Source organism: Cervus canadensis, chromosome 19 (genome assembly GCF_019320065.1).
Source record: "Cervus canadensis isolate Bull #8, Minnesota chromosome 19, ASM1932006v1, whole genome shotgun sequence".
Taxonomy (NCBI): Eukaryota; Metazoa; Chordata; class Mammalia; order Artiodactyla; family Cervidae; genus Cervus; species Cervus canadensis.
The window spans coordinates 44,590,291-44,603,263 of record NC_057404.1 but is presented as its reverse complement, the minus strand read 5'-3'; the positions used below and the strand labels follow the sequence as shown (position 1 = coordinate 44,603,263).

Below are 12,973 nucleotides of genomic sequence, written 5' to 3'. Positions count from 1 at the left end.
GAAAGGGCCGAGCTGCGGGTAGCTGGGAGAGCGGGGAGCTGTCAGCGGAGAGCGCCGGGCTCGTTCTCCTGGCCGGATTCCGAGCTGGCAAGCCCCGCTGACTTCGCTCGCGGGCAGAGGGCAGTCTTGGAGCTCCCGGAGCTCCAGGAGCAGCCTCTTTTGTAGAAGTACCTGCAATGCGCGGCCTGGTGCCCTAAGCAATAGCGGCAACGCCAGCCACAGCGACAGCTCTGGGGCCCTGTGTAGCAGCTCCATTCCCTTATCTTTGTGTCAGCCTGCGGCCCCAGACCCAGAGGCAGGTATTTGGGTTTCCCAGTTTTTTATGGGTGGGTGTGACGGGAGGTAGAGGAAGGTCAGGTGCAGCGAATGGCCCCGCACTTCCTGCTGTGATTGAAAGAGGTCACCGGTGCTGCTTTTGGTTACTGATCACAGTTTCCAATCCCCACCCACAGCCCTCCTCCCTACTCACCTGGGTCCATTGAGAACTGTAGGCAGCTTTTTAAAAGGAACTGCTGCCTGACTGTTCCAAAGGAAGGTTGAAAGAGGAGCTGAGAGAATGTGGATTCGGCTCTCCACTAGTCAACGTAGATTCGAACTCTTGCTTTGGAGTTTGTTTCTTGTTTTCAAAGGCTTAGTCAGTTATCGACATGTGACATTCGTGAAGTGGAAGAATGTAAAAGAGTTGTCATTGGTTGCTTTTCAAGGACTCTTGCCCCTGTTTTTGTTTGGGCTAGAAAGACAACTGTTTGCAGAAAAGTATATAAAGTAAATGGACTAGTGTTATTAACCCATTAAAAATGTGTAAACATTTATAATGAAATAAGCATCTTTTGCCCAATTTTTGACCTTTTTTGCCTATGATACATTTCCGCTTCAGGTTCTTTGAGGGCAAATATTGTCGTGTTTGTTCACTGGTGGAGCAGAAGCTGGAAAAGTGCCTGACTTAAAATAGGAACTTAAGGATATTTGGTGAATGAATGAATGTTCAAATCCAGCTTCTTATATTGTTTTTTTTTTCTCTCTCTCTCTCGACTGATCTCTCATCTCAGCTGTTTCCCCCCCCCCCCACTTACCTTCTTCCACTCACCAAATGTGAGGAAATCAATGTATTTGTTGTATGTGAGCCTTTTTATGTATACCCAACTTAAGACGTTGTTGAAGCAGAACGTTGATGATATGGTTTGTGCTAACTAGTGTTTTATCGTTTTGAATTATTTGCGTTGTATTTGGTGATTTGATCTTTAGTTGTCTAAGTGATAGGTGTGTCTGATTGAAAATCAAAAGACATAGTAATAATAAAATGCAGCGGCTCAGTGTCTTCCTGCCCTCAGTCCTGTTCCTTCAAAGATAACCACATTTAATCTTTTCGAATTTTAGGTATGTATGTTGAATGATATGTTAAACTGCTCATTCTTTTTTTAAAAATTGACTTCTTAAGATAGCCCACACCATCCACAACCTCTCTTCTATAAATTTTTGAGTGGTTATCATAATTTTTAGTTTTAATACTGGTTAATTTCATAATTCCAAGTAATATGTAAACTTTATTTTTTCACATCAGCTTTTGAAAATACATATATTTGGCTCCTTGTTTAGTAAAACAAGGAAACTAGTGACTCTACCTTTAGATGGCAGAAACCACATCCACTCACTTCTGCCTTTCAGTAGATGGACTTTTCCTTATACATTGACAACCTTATTAATAGTTACAGTGTATTTAACTCCAATTGTTTTTTGCTTTATGTGTATAAAAACCAGTAAAATGTTACAATATTATGGTTTTGTAAATAAAGTTCAGTGCATAGCCAAGAAATATGCCATTATACATTTTCTTCCAGGTGTTTAATTTCATAACCTATGTACCACACTAATGAGATTGTAATATTAATGTCAAATGGATTGTTCTTTCTTCCTCTGCAGTAACAAAAATTATGCCATAGTTAAGTGTGCTTAATTTTTTTGATTATATACTTCTTATATAGTTTTTGACCCTCCTCACTTTCACAGAGGACTTTGTACTTTCTTCGAGGGAAAAGATTCATGTGCTTTATTCACCAAGTCCTCTTATTCTTTGTATGAGAACCTCCCTGCCATTTCTCTGCTTGAAGACATTCCCCTTGGAGCCCCATTACTTTCTTTTTGATTTGAACAGATTACCTTCTGGTCCTTTTGACAACTTCTATACTGAATTATATTCATTGCAATCTTGAATAAGGTACAATGTTACAATATTGTACAAAGGTACAATAAGGTACAATGTCTTTTACTACTTGGTTTTCTCCTCTGTTTTGGTAGAATACATCCTTAAAAAATTTATTCATAAAAATATATGGGTAGTGATTTTATTTTTTAATGTTTGCATAGTGTAAATTATTATTTTACTATTATGATTGATAGTTTGGCTGGGTATAGAAACTAAATTATGTTTCTTAAAGTTTTTCAAGGCGTCACCATCTTCTAACTTCCACTGATGCTCTTGAGGACATGAGAATGAGTGTTGGATCTTGATGTTTTGATGCCTGAACTATTTGCTTTCTCTCTGAAATGATTAACATTTTTAGTTATACTTGAAGCTTTGAATATCTGTTATGACATGTTTTGTTCTAAGTTTGTTCTCCTTGCAATGAACTCATTCAGTGAAGCCTGAATAAATATCTCTGGTTAATTTAGTCTTCTTAAAATTAGAAGCCTCTTTAATTTCCCTTCAACTGTGGGTAATTTTATCCTGGTCTTTTATAATTTTTTCCTCTTTATTTTTCTCTGTCCTCTTTTGTTGAAATTCCTGTAAGGTGGTTGTTGAATTCTTGGCTTGATTCACTGTGTTTGTAATCTTTTATGTTTTTATCTTTTGTGCATTTGCTTCATGTTCTGAGTAGTAGTCTCAACTTTATTTTCCAACACTTCTATCTAGTTTTTTAATCATATGTTTAATTTACAAGCACTAATTTTTAAAATTATTTTTCTCATATTCCCTTAATTTTGTTTCATTGTTCTTTTTTTAATGAGATAAAATTTACATATATTAAAATGCACTGATTTTAAGTGACCAGTTTGGTGAGTTTTTATACATGTCAACAAACTTGTAGCAATCACCACCCTAATCAAGATGTGAAACATTTATACTACTCCACAAAGTTCCTCTCTGGTGACTGCAGCCATGAAATTAAAAGACGCTTACTCCTTGGAAGGAAAGTTATGACCAACCTAGATAGCATATTAAAAAGCAGAGACATTATTTTGCCAACAAAGGTCCATCTGGTCAAGGCTATGGTTTTTCCAGTGGTCATGTATGGATGTGAGAGTTGGACTGTGAAGAAAGTTGAGCGCCGAAAAATTGATGCTTTTGTGTTGTTGGAGAAGACTCTTGAGAGTCCCTTGGACTGCAAGGAGATCCAACCAGTGCATCCTGAAGGAGATCAGTCCTGGGTGTTCATTGGAAGGACTGATGCTGAAACTGAAACTCCAATACTTTGAGCATGAGCCACCTCATGCAAAGAGTTGACTCACTGGAAAAGACCCTGATGCTGGGAGGGATTGAGGGCAGGAGGAGAAGGGGACGACAGAGGATGAGATGGCTGGATGGCATCACCGAGTCGATGGGCATGAGTTTGAGTAAACTCCGGGAGTTTGTGATGAACAAGGAGGCCTGGCGTGCTGCGATTCATGGGGTTGCAAAGAGTCGGACATGACTGAGCGACTGAACTGAACTGAACTGAACAAAGTTCCTACCTTTCCCTTCCAAGACTGTTCCCACAACCCTCCTCCCCACCCCAGGCACTACATTCTCATTCTTATCACTATAGTTTAAAACTGTAGTTCTGTAACATTTAAATGGAGCCGTAGGATATGAACTCTTCTGTGTCTACTGCTTTCATCAACATAATATTTTTGAGATAGATCCATATATTGACATATTTATTCCTTTTTTGTTTTTTAGAAATAGTGTTTCATTGGATGAATATACCACAACTTGCTTAGCAGTTCACTTGTGTGATGTTTACATTGCTTCCAGTTTGGGGCCGTTATGAATCAAACTACTGTGAACATTCTCATACAAGTATTTTTATGGACATTTTGGTTTTTATTGGGTTGATACCCAATAGGAATGGAATTTGAGTTGTAAGGTGTACTATTAACTTTAGGACAGTTTTTCAACATCCTTGTGTCATTTTAACACTACCATAAGCATCAGAGAATCAGCTCCAATTCGCATTTTTCTCAATACTTGGTATTGCCAGTCATTCCAATTTTAGCCATTCTGGTAGTTGTAAAATGGTATGTTGTGGTTTTAATTTGCATTTTCCCGCTGATTAATTACATTGAGAACTTTTTCATGTGTTTATTGTCTATTCGTATTCCTCTTTTGTGAAAATACACATTTCAGATTTTTACCTATTTTGTGTTGACTTGTCTTTCTTTTTATTATTAAGTTGTAGGCATTCTTTATATATTCTGAATGCTAGTGTGTTACCAGGGAAGCCCCATTATCATATATACAAACATACATGCATATATATGTGTGTGTGTGTGTGTGTGTGTATTTGATAAAAATGTCATACATATATATAGATAGATATGGCATAATTAACTTTACCTTGGATTTGTATTTTCTCAAGTGTGGCTTTTGATGTGCAATGTTTTTAATTTTGATGAAGCCCACTTTAGTTCATCTTTTTAAAAAAATTCTCATTGCTTTGTTTTTGATTGGCTCAGATGAGATCTGTTTTCATTTTAATTTTTATTTGTTTGTTGCTAGGACAGAGAAACAATAGATTTTTTTAAAGTATTTTTTTAAGATTTATTTATTTATGTTTGGTTGTGCTAGGTTTTCATTGCTGTGCACGGGCTTTCTCTAGTTGCCGCAAGTGGGGCAACTCTTTGTTGTGATACTCAGGCTTCTTATCGCTGTGGCTTCTCTTGTTGCAGAGCACAGGCTCTAGGACTCATGGGCTCAGCAGTTGTGGCTTGTGAGTTCTGGAGCTGGAGCTTGGTAGTTGGCGGTGCATGTGCTTAGTTGCTCTGCGTCATGTGGGATCTTCCAGACCAGGAATCGAACCCATGTACCCTGTGTTGGCAGGTGGATTCTTAACCCTTGGACCACAGGGAAGCCCCTAAAGTTCGTTTTTTATGGCGCTTCTTATCTTGCTTGAGAAATCTTTGCCTATTCTAAGGTTGCAAAAAATCCTCTTTTTTTTTTAATCTTCTTGTGCAGAAGACTTACAGTTTTAGCTTTTACATTTAGGTCTATAATCCATATCAGACTTCTGTGGATGTAGCAGTAGGAATTGAGGTTAATCTTCTTCCCATATGAACGTCTTTTTGTAGCACCATTTATTAAAAAGACTGTCCTTTTCCTATTCTATTCCTTGGCCTTTGTTGAAAATCAGTTCATTGTGTTTAAAAATGTTTTTCAGTTTAAAATGAAAAAAGCTTTCAGTTTTATGAAATATATTGTATATAGCACATATATATAGATAGGTGGAGATACAGAATGTGAAATTATGGAGAATAATATGAACACCCTTAACCCATCAATTAAGAACTAGGATATTACTTTGTATTTTTGAAGTTTCTTATGGATTCTTCCCTAATCTCATGACTGCGTTTCATACAATGGTGCAGTAGTAACCTTATCCTTGGATAGGAGGATAAACAACTTGCCAGTAATGGGGGTCTGGTGGCAAAGTTGTCTTCTATTCTTCAGCCTTTCAAATGCTATATTTCTCATTTCAAATATTCTTCTGACTGCTGTTGTTCACCACTGTTCCCTCCTTCTCTGAATCTGAAGCCTCTGATCTGAAGAGGATGAGCACAGCTCTTAACTATATCACAGATTGTAACCTCCTCCTCTCTGTTTCTTGTGACAGTGCTCTTACCTATTCAGAATGCTTTATAGGAGTTTCTTGAAATCAGCTCACAGCCTCTTTCTGCCCTCTTCCTTATTATGAGTTTACACCTTTTGAAACAGTTCTTTTTAATGTTTTAATGAAGTTTCTGGACAGATATATGAAAAGCAGCCTATTGTCTTGATTTAGAATTCCAGGTTTTATTGTGAAACCTGGAAGGGAAGAATGCAGTGCCTGACCAATCAGTGTCTTTTTAGTGAGACACCTAGGTGAGAGAGATATTTTTTGTTGGGAGACCTTTTTTTATTGTGGTTGTCATAATGTGATACAGATTTTAAACTAAGCTTCTTAATCTTCAGGCCACTTCATGATAAAATACTGGACTCCATTTGCTTTGGAAATTATGCTGCTAGGACCCCTCAGGATCTTCAGGTAGAATATCTGTTTCTAACCTGGAGGCAATAACATCTGTCAAGATCAGTGAGGGCAGTAAAGCACCACTTGCAAAGCAAGCACCTGACTTTAAAACAAAAATTTATTAGTTATTTAAGTAACATTATAAGGCTGTTTGCTATCTAGTTTAATTCTTTTTATTTTTAAAAATTTATTTATCTTTAATTGAGGGATAATTGCTTTGCAATATTGTATGGGTTTCTGCTATCAACATGAATCAGTCATAGGTAGACACGTGTCCCTTCCCTCTTGAACCTCCCTCCCACCCAATCCCACCCCTTTAGATTGTTGAAGAGCCCCAATTTGAGTTCCCTAAGACATACAGTAAACTCCCATTGACTCTATTTTGCATATGGTAATGTGTATGTTTCCATGTTCTCTCTCCATTCATCCCACCCTCTTCTTCCTCCCCACCCCACCCCATATCCATAAGTCTGTTCTCTCTGCCTGCATCTCCATTGCTGCCCTGAAAATCTGTTCATCAGTACATCTTTCTAGATTCCATATATATATATATATTAATACACATATGCATTAATAATGATATTTGTTTATCTCTCTCTGACTTACTTCACTCTATATAATAGGCTCTAGGTTCATCCACTTCATTAGACCTGACTCAAATGTTTTTTTTATGGCTGAATAATATTCCATTGTATATATGTACCACAGCTCTTTATCCATTCATTTGTCAGTGGATATCTAGGTTGCTTCCGTGTCTTAACTATTACAAATAGTGCTACATTGGACATTGGGGTACATGTGTCTTTTTCAGTTTGGTTTCCTCAGGGTATATGCCTATTAGTGGGATTGCTGGATGATGTTAGTTTGATTCTTAATACTGTTAGTAGAGTCCTTGATTATTTAAAGTTCTGGTTGGTGTCCTTATTTCCTCTTTCCCGACTCCTTGCACTATGAAAAAGAAAAGTACTTGTAGTCTGTGGTATATTCAAACTTTAGGTAAAGAGAAGAGCCTTATTAATATGAACGTACAATAACAAGCTTCTTCTAAACTCTTAAAATTGTCAGGCATCCTTGCAGAGAGAGTGTTCTATCTTTTCTTTTATATGCCATTGCAAATCTTTGATTTTGATTTAGAGCTGCAATATAAATTCATGATTGGGTGGTTTTTCCTCTTTGATATTATCTTGAAATTTTCTCACATTGATAATTTTGCTGTAAAATGTACGCTTTGACATATCCCTCCAACTTATATATGGTTAATCATATTTAAGGTGAGAAAACACTGGCTTAATGCTTAGCTGATCTATCAAAAAATTCTCTCCTTTTCTAGATTACCAGGGAAGATTTAGGACTCCGAGAATGTTTCCCTTGAAGGATGCCGAAATGGGGGCCTTTACCTTCTTTGCCTCTGCTCTGCCCCATGATGTCTGTGGAAGCAATGGGCTTCCTCTCACACCAAATTCCATCAAGATTTTAGGGCGCTTTCAAATCCTCAAGACCATCACTCACCCCAGACTGTGCCAGTATGTGGATATTTCTAGGGGAAAGCACGGTGAGTTGTTTTCGCATATTTTGTGTTCTCTACCCTGTTACCCTGATTAGGTTATAATATATACAGTAAGTGTTAGTCGCTCAGTCCTGTCTGATCTTTGCAGCCCGATGGACTGTAGCCCACCAGACTCCTCTGTCCATGAGATTCTCCAGGCAAGAATACTGGAGTGGGTTGCCATTCCTTCTCCAGGGGATCATCCCAACCCAAGGATCGAACCTGGGTCTTCTGTACTGCAGGCAGATTCTTTACCATCTGAGACACCAGGGAAGCCGTAATAATAAATAGTAAACATATAAAGTAATCAGAGTGTGTATGTTTGCTTGCCAGTACTTTTCACTCCAGCCAAACAGTCATTTGAGTTTTCCTGACTGCATCTGAATGATTCATATTTCTCAGATCTGAGAATCAGGATTTTTAATATTCTTTTTCAGGGAAGCCTCTATCCTCAAGCATATTTCTTCATCTCTCTAAAAAGGAAATGAAAATTATAATGTTAGAAACTTTGTGTTCTGTCACTCGTCATGTCCAACTTGCTGTGACCCCGTGGGCAGTAGCCCACCAGGTTCCTCTCTCCATGGAATTTTCCAGGCAAGAAGACTGAAGTGGGTTGCCATTTCCTTGTTCAGGGGATCTTCCTGACCCAGGGATCAAGCCTGCATCTCTTGCATCTCCTGCATTGGCAGGTGGATTCATTACCACTGAGCCACCTGAGAAGCCCAATAGAAACTTACAGAATTGTTTATTAGAATGTATTTGATGATTGAAAGTAATAATTTGGGCTAAGTTTCTTCCAATGAAAAGAGGGTCACTAATGTTTTTACCTCTTCGTAGCTGCATTAGTCTTTTTATATAGGATTTCATTTAGTAGAGTTGAACTCTATTGGTTAAAAAGTCAGTATTTCACCAGGAAGAAGTTTACTGCCTTTTTAGTAGTATAGTCCAGGCTTTCCAGGTAGTAAAGAACCTGGCTGCCAGTGCAGAAGATGTAAGCGATGTAGGTTCAGTCCTCTGGGGGAGGGCATGGCAACCTACATTGTTATTCTTGCCTGGAGAATCCCATGGACAGAGGGGTCTGGCAGGCTATGGTCCATAGTGTCACAAAGAGCTGTATGTGACTGAAGCGACTTAGCATGCACGCGTGCAGGCGTAAAGTCAGGTTCTTCTATACCTTTATCTTAGCCCATTCTCCTTGCTAAAATATGACACTATAAACCGAGTGGCTTATAAACAAGAAGAGTCTGTCCCTCACAGTTCTGGTGGCTGGGAGGTCCAAGGTTAAGGCAATAGCAGATGCTGTGTCTGGTGGGGCCCACTTCTTCCTTACCAGTCATCTTCTCCCTGTAACCTCACTTGGTGGGAGGGGAAAGGGAGTTTTCTCAGGCTTCTTTTACAAAATAAGAGCACTGGTCCTGTTTGTGAGGGCCTTACCCTCATGGCTTCCCATGTGGGGCTAGTGTCTGTCAATGCAGAAGATACAAGAGACTCGAGTTCAATCGCTGGATTGGGAAGATCCCCTGGAGAAGGGCATGCCAACCCACTTCAGTACTTGCCTGGAGAATACCCATGAACAGAGAAGCCTGGTGGGCTACAGTCCATGGGGTTGCAAAGAGTCGGACATGACTGAAGCGACTTAGCATGGACACCCTCATGATCTAATCGCCCCCCAAAGCCCCACCACCGGACACCATCAGACTGAGGGTTAGGTGTCAACAGGTGGATTTGGAAGGTGGGGCACAAATGTTAAATCCATAGCACCCCTGAAGGTGCTTATGGTGGCAATCTTCTAATCATTTTAAAATTATTTTTGAAAGCTTAATTTCATGCTTAAAATTATTTTAAATACATTTCAGTGAAATATATTTTTCTAACAAAATGAATTGTGAAAGTTAACCCCATATTCTTACTGATATTTTACTGTTTTTATTCCCTTAAAAATCGCATTTTCAGATGTTTCAACCTAATATTACAGGTGCTGAAAAAAAATGCAAACTCTTATTTCCTTAGTTTTGCTGAAAAACAGGCTAAATGATACTTTCAAGTAGTCTAGTTTATGCCTCTTGATAATAGTTTCTCTGAAAGTTTTATAGAATTTGAATAGAAAATGTTTTTTGTAATGTTATTAATGGCTAACATTTATTGAGTGTTTATTACTTATTAGGCAGTATTCTAAATGCTTTACATATTTTAATTAACTTAATCCTTACAACATTACCATGAAGTAGGAACTCCTACTGTATTCACATTTTACAGATGAGGAAACTGAGGCACAGAGCAATTAAGTAGCCTAGGAACTTTTGGCAAGTTTGTTTACAAACAAGCAAATTTAAAAAACCTTTTTGCTAAAGTTTTTGTTTGCTAAAGAGCTTCAAGACAATAATTAAATTATAGGTATCATTTGGGGCTTTTATATAACCAAATAGTTGATAGATATTGTCAAGCCCTGAATGCCTCAAATACCACCCCACCCCCATCCAATTACAAATTCTGAAGAATTTTGGCTTGTGGAATTGGCCTAGTTCCAAAATCACTCCAGGATGGCCATATGGTAGATCATTATCATCTGTAATGAGTAACCAAAATTTGCTGTTGTATGTCTGGAAATTTGGACTATGCTTATCTTCCCAAATTCTTGCCACTTTACCTCAGCTCTTGGGAATTTTTCATTTCTTTTCTTTTTTTTTTTTTAAGATTGATTGATTGATTTTTGGCTGTGCTGGATCTTCACTGCTACTCGGGCTTTTCTCTAGTTGGCGGCAGGCGGGGGCTGCTCTCCAGTTGTGCGCTGGCCTTCTCATTGTGGGGGCTTCTCTTGTTGCAGAGCCGGGGCTTCTCTTGTTGCAGAGCCTGGGCTCCAGGGCACGCAGAGTTCAGTAGTTTCAGCTCCCAGGCTCTAAAGCACAGGCTCGACTCTTGTGGAGCATGGGCTTAGTCTCTCCTTGGCATGTGGGATCTTCCTGGGTCAGGGATGGAACCTGTGTCTCCTGCATTAGCAGACCAATTCTTTACCACTGATCCCCCAGGGAAACCCAGGACTTCTTTATTCTTGTATCCTGAAGTGCCCTTTATTCTTTCCCACTGACTGGAAGCCTATTTGGAGCATCACTTCAGATGACTGGGGTCTTGCCTCTGTCCAGTTTTCCCTAGACTTTTTGGAATAGGCTTTTTGGGATAATTGATTCTATAGTCCTAGAGTCAAGAGTCTTTGAGCTCATTTTTTCATCCTTCTACCTAAGTGAACCTCTGTAAATACTGAACTAGGAAAAACCTTATGACATAATCTCTCTGGGGAACCCTACTGCTCACTGCATAGGAAACTCCTTTTTAGTTATAAATGTCAGGTAGGAAGTAATCTCCTTGGACACTGTTAAACTCTGTCAATGTTGAACCCAGCTCAACAATGTGGGTAGTCTCCTTAGGCCCAATCACCATATTCCTGGTTACTCTGTTTCCCCTGACTGCCCTGCTCCTAGGTCTCCACAGCCCTCTCTTCTGGGGACACACAGATTATGGATGTGTATAAAATTCATATATTTTAAGTTTGACTGCCTAGAATGAAAGTGTCTGTTATTGTCAAAAGGTTAGGGAATTCGATTACTTTTCTTCCCCCCACTATTGGCAATCTTCCTTGTCCTGAAAAGTCATAAGCATAAGGAGTAACTAATGAAATTAGAGTAAGTGTTGTGAAGGTCTGTTTGTTCCAAACATCCCAGTCATTTCAGTTACATTCAGTTTGAAAAATTTGAAAAGTCAACAATCTCCTAAGTGAACAATGCATATTTTTCAATGATGTAATCATTTTGGTTTGGACTGTGCTTGCCTCCTCAAAGAATCTTGATTTTGGTTCCTTTATTCTGTTCTTGCTACACAGATATCTCTCATCTTGTCATTGTTAGTCCCACACTCTCCTCATTTTACTTGGAGTAAAGTGTAACACATGGTTCATTTTAGTAACATTGTTTTCACATGTTAGGTTAGCTCAGAAGTCAAGCTTTCACTGTTTCCAACAGATCATTCAGAACTGATTCAAGATGATATTAGTTTCTTGCTAACTCATCAGGTTGAAGGAGAAGGCAATGGCAACCCACTCCACTACTCTTGCCTGGAAAACCCCATGGACGGAGGAGCCTGGTGGGCTGCAGTACATGGGGTCGCGCAGAGCTGGACACAACTGAGGTGACTTAGCAACAGCAGCAGGTTGATGTATTTAATCTCAATAGTTTACATTTGAATTTTTGAACTTGATTTATCAAAAGAGAAATTGAGTAGAATATCTTTAAAAGAAAAAAAGGTCAGTAAAGCATGAAAATACTTAAGTTAGCAAACTTAATCTTTTTCTTTTGAACTTGAAATCTCAGCAGTTTTAGAAACATAGAAATGATTATAAATGGTAATATATTCCAATTGATTTGGTATTGATTACTCAAAAATCTTTTTTATTGCTAGGAAAATCAAGAACAAAATTATTTTAATTAATAGGTTTGAAATTTAGGTAGAGAATAATTGAATTGTTAAGGGCCTATAAGATAATTCTGTATCTCTAGCTGCATATGTATATTTCAACCTGAGTGTCTGTATCAGTTTAGAGTTCCATCAAAGAAACAGAACCAGTAGGAGATAGATGGCTAGATAGCCTGATAGCTATAGATTAATTGATTGGGATTCGTTTATGTGATTGTGGGGGCTGGGTAAACTAGCCTGAAATCCATAGGGCAGATCATCAAGGACAAGGTGAATTTTTATATAATAGCTGAAGTCATAGTCCCAAGTGTGGAATTTCTTCTCCAGAGAAGACTGGATTCTACTCTTAAGGCCTTAGTAACTGATTGAATCAGGACCACCCAGATTATCTAGGTTAATCTTCCTTACTCACATTAAACTAATTGTAGATTTTAATCAATTATTTAATGTCTTCACAGTAACACCTAGGCTAGTGTTTGAATAACTGAAGACTATAGCCTAGCCTGTTGACTCATAAAACTGACCATCACAGTGACCTAGTAATGATAGTGTTTCTTTTTTTTTTTTATTATGATACTGTTTCTTAAGCCCAGAATTACCCTTTATCAGTTTGACTGTATAAATATTTATTTAGAGATTTTATTTAAAAGGTGATGAGCTAATCTCAGTTTTTACTGTGAAGAAAGAATGATGCAGTAAC

General features: G+C 38.3%; 1 protein-coding gene across 3 annotated transcripts in view; it reads left to right on the top strand.

Moving 5' to 3' along the window:
* Positions 1-15: 15 nt before the first annotated feature.
* The window catches only part of TBCK (TBC1 domain containing kinase), a 195,277-nt gene continuing 182,319 nt past the window's right edge, over positions 16-12,973 (top strand). The window contains exons 1-2 of one of the 3 annotated variants that reach the window (XM_043438214.1): positions 16-295; positions 7,594-7,815. In XM_043438214.1, the coding sequence (XP_043294149.1) occupies positions 7,623-7,815 (193 nt within the window). In that variant the 5' untranslated portion in view covers positions 16-295; positions 7,594-7,622. Of the gene's footprint in view, positions 300-6,205; positions 6,279-7,593; positions 7,816-12,973 lie in introns of those variants that run through there. The other 2 variants (XM_043438215.1, XM_043438216.1) reach the window with 2 other exon arrangements.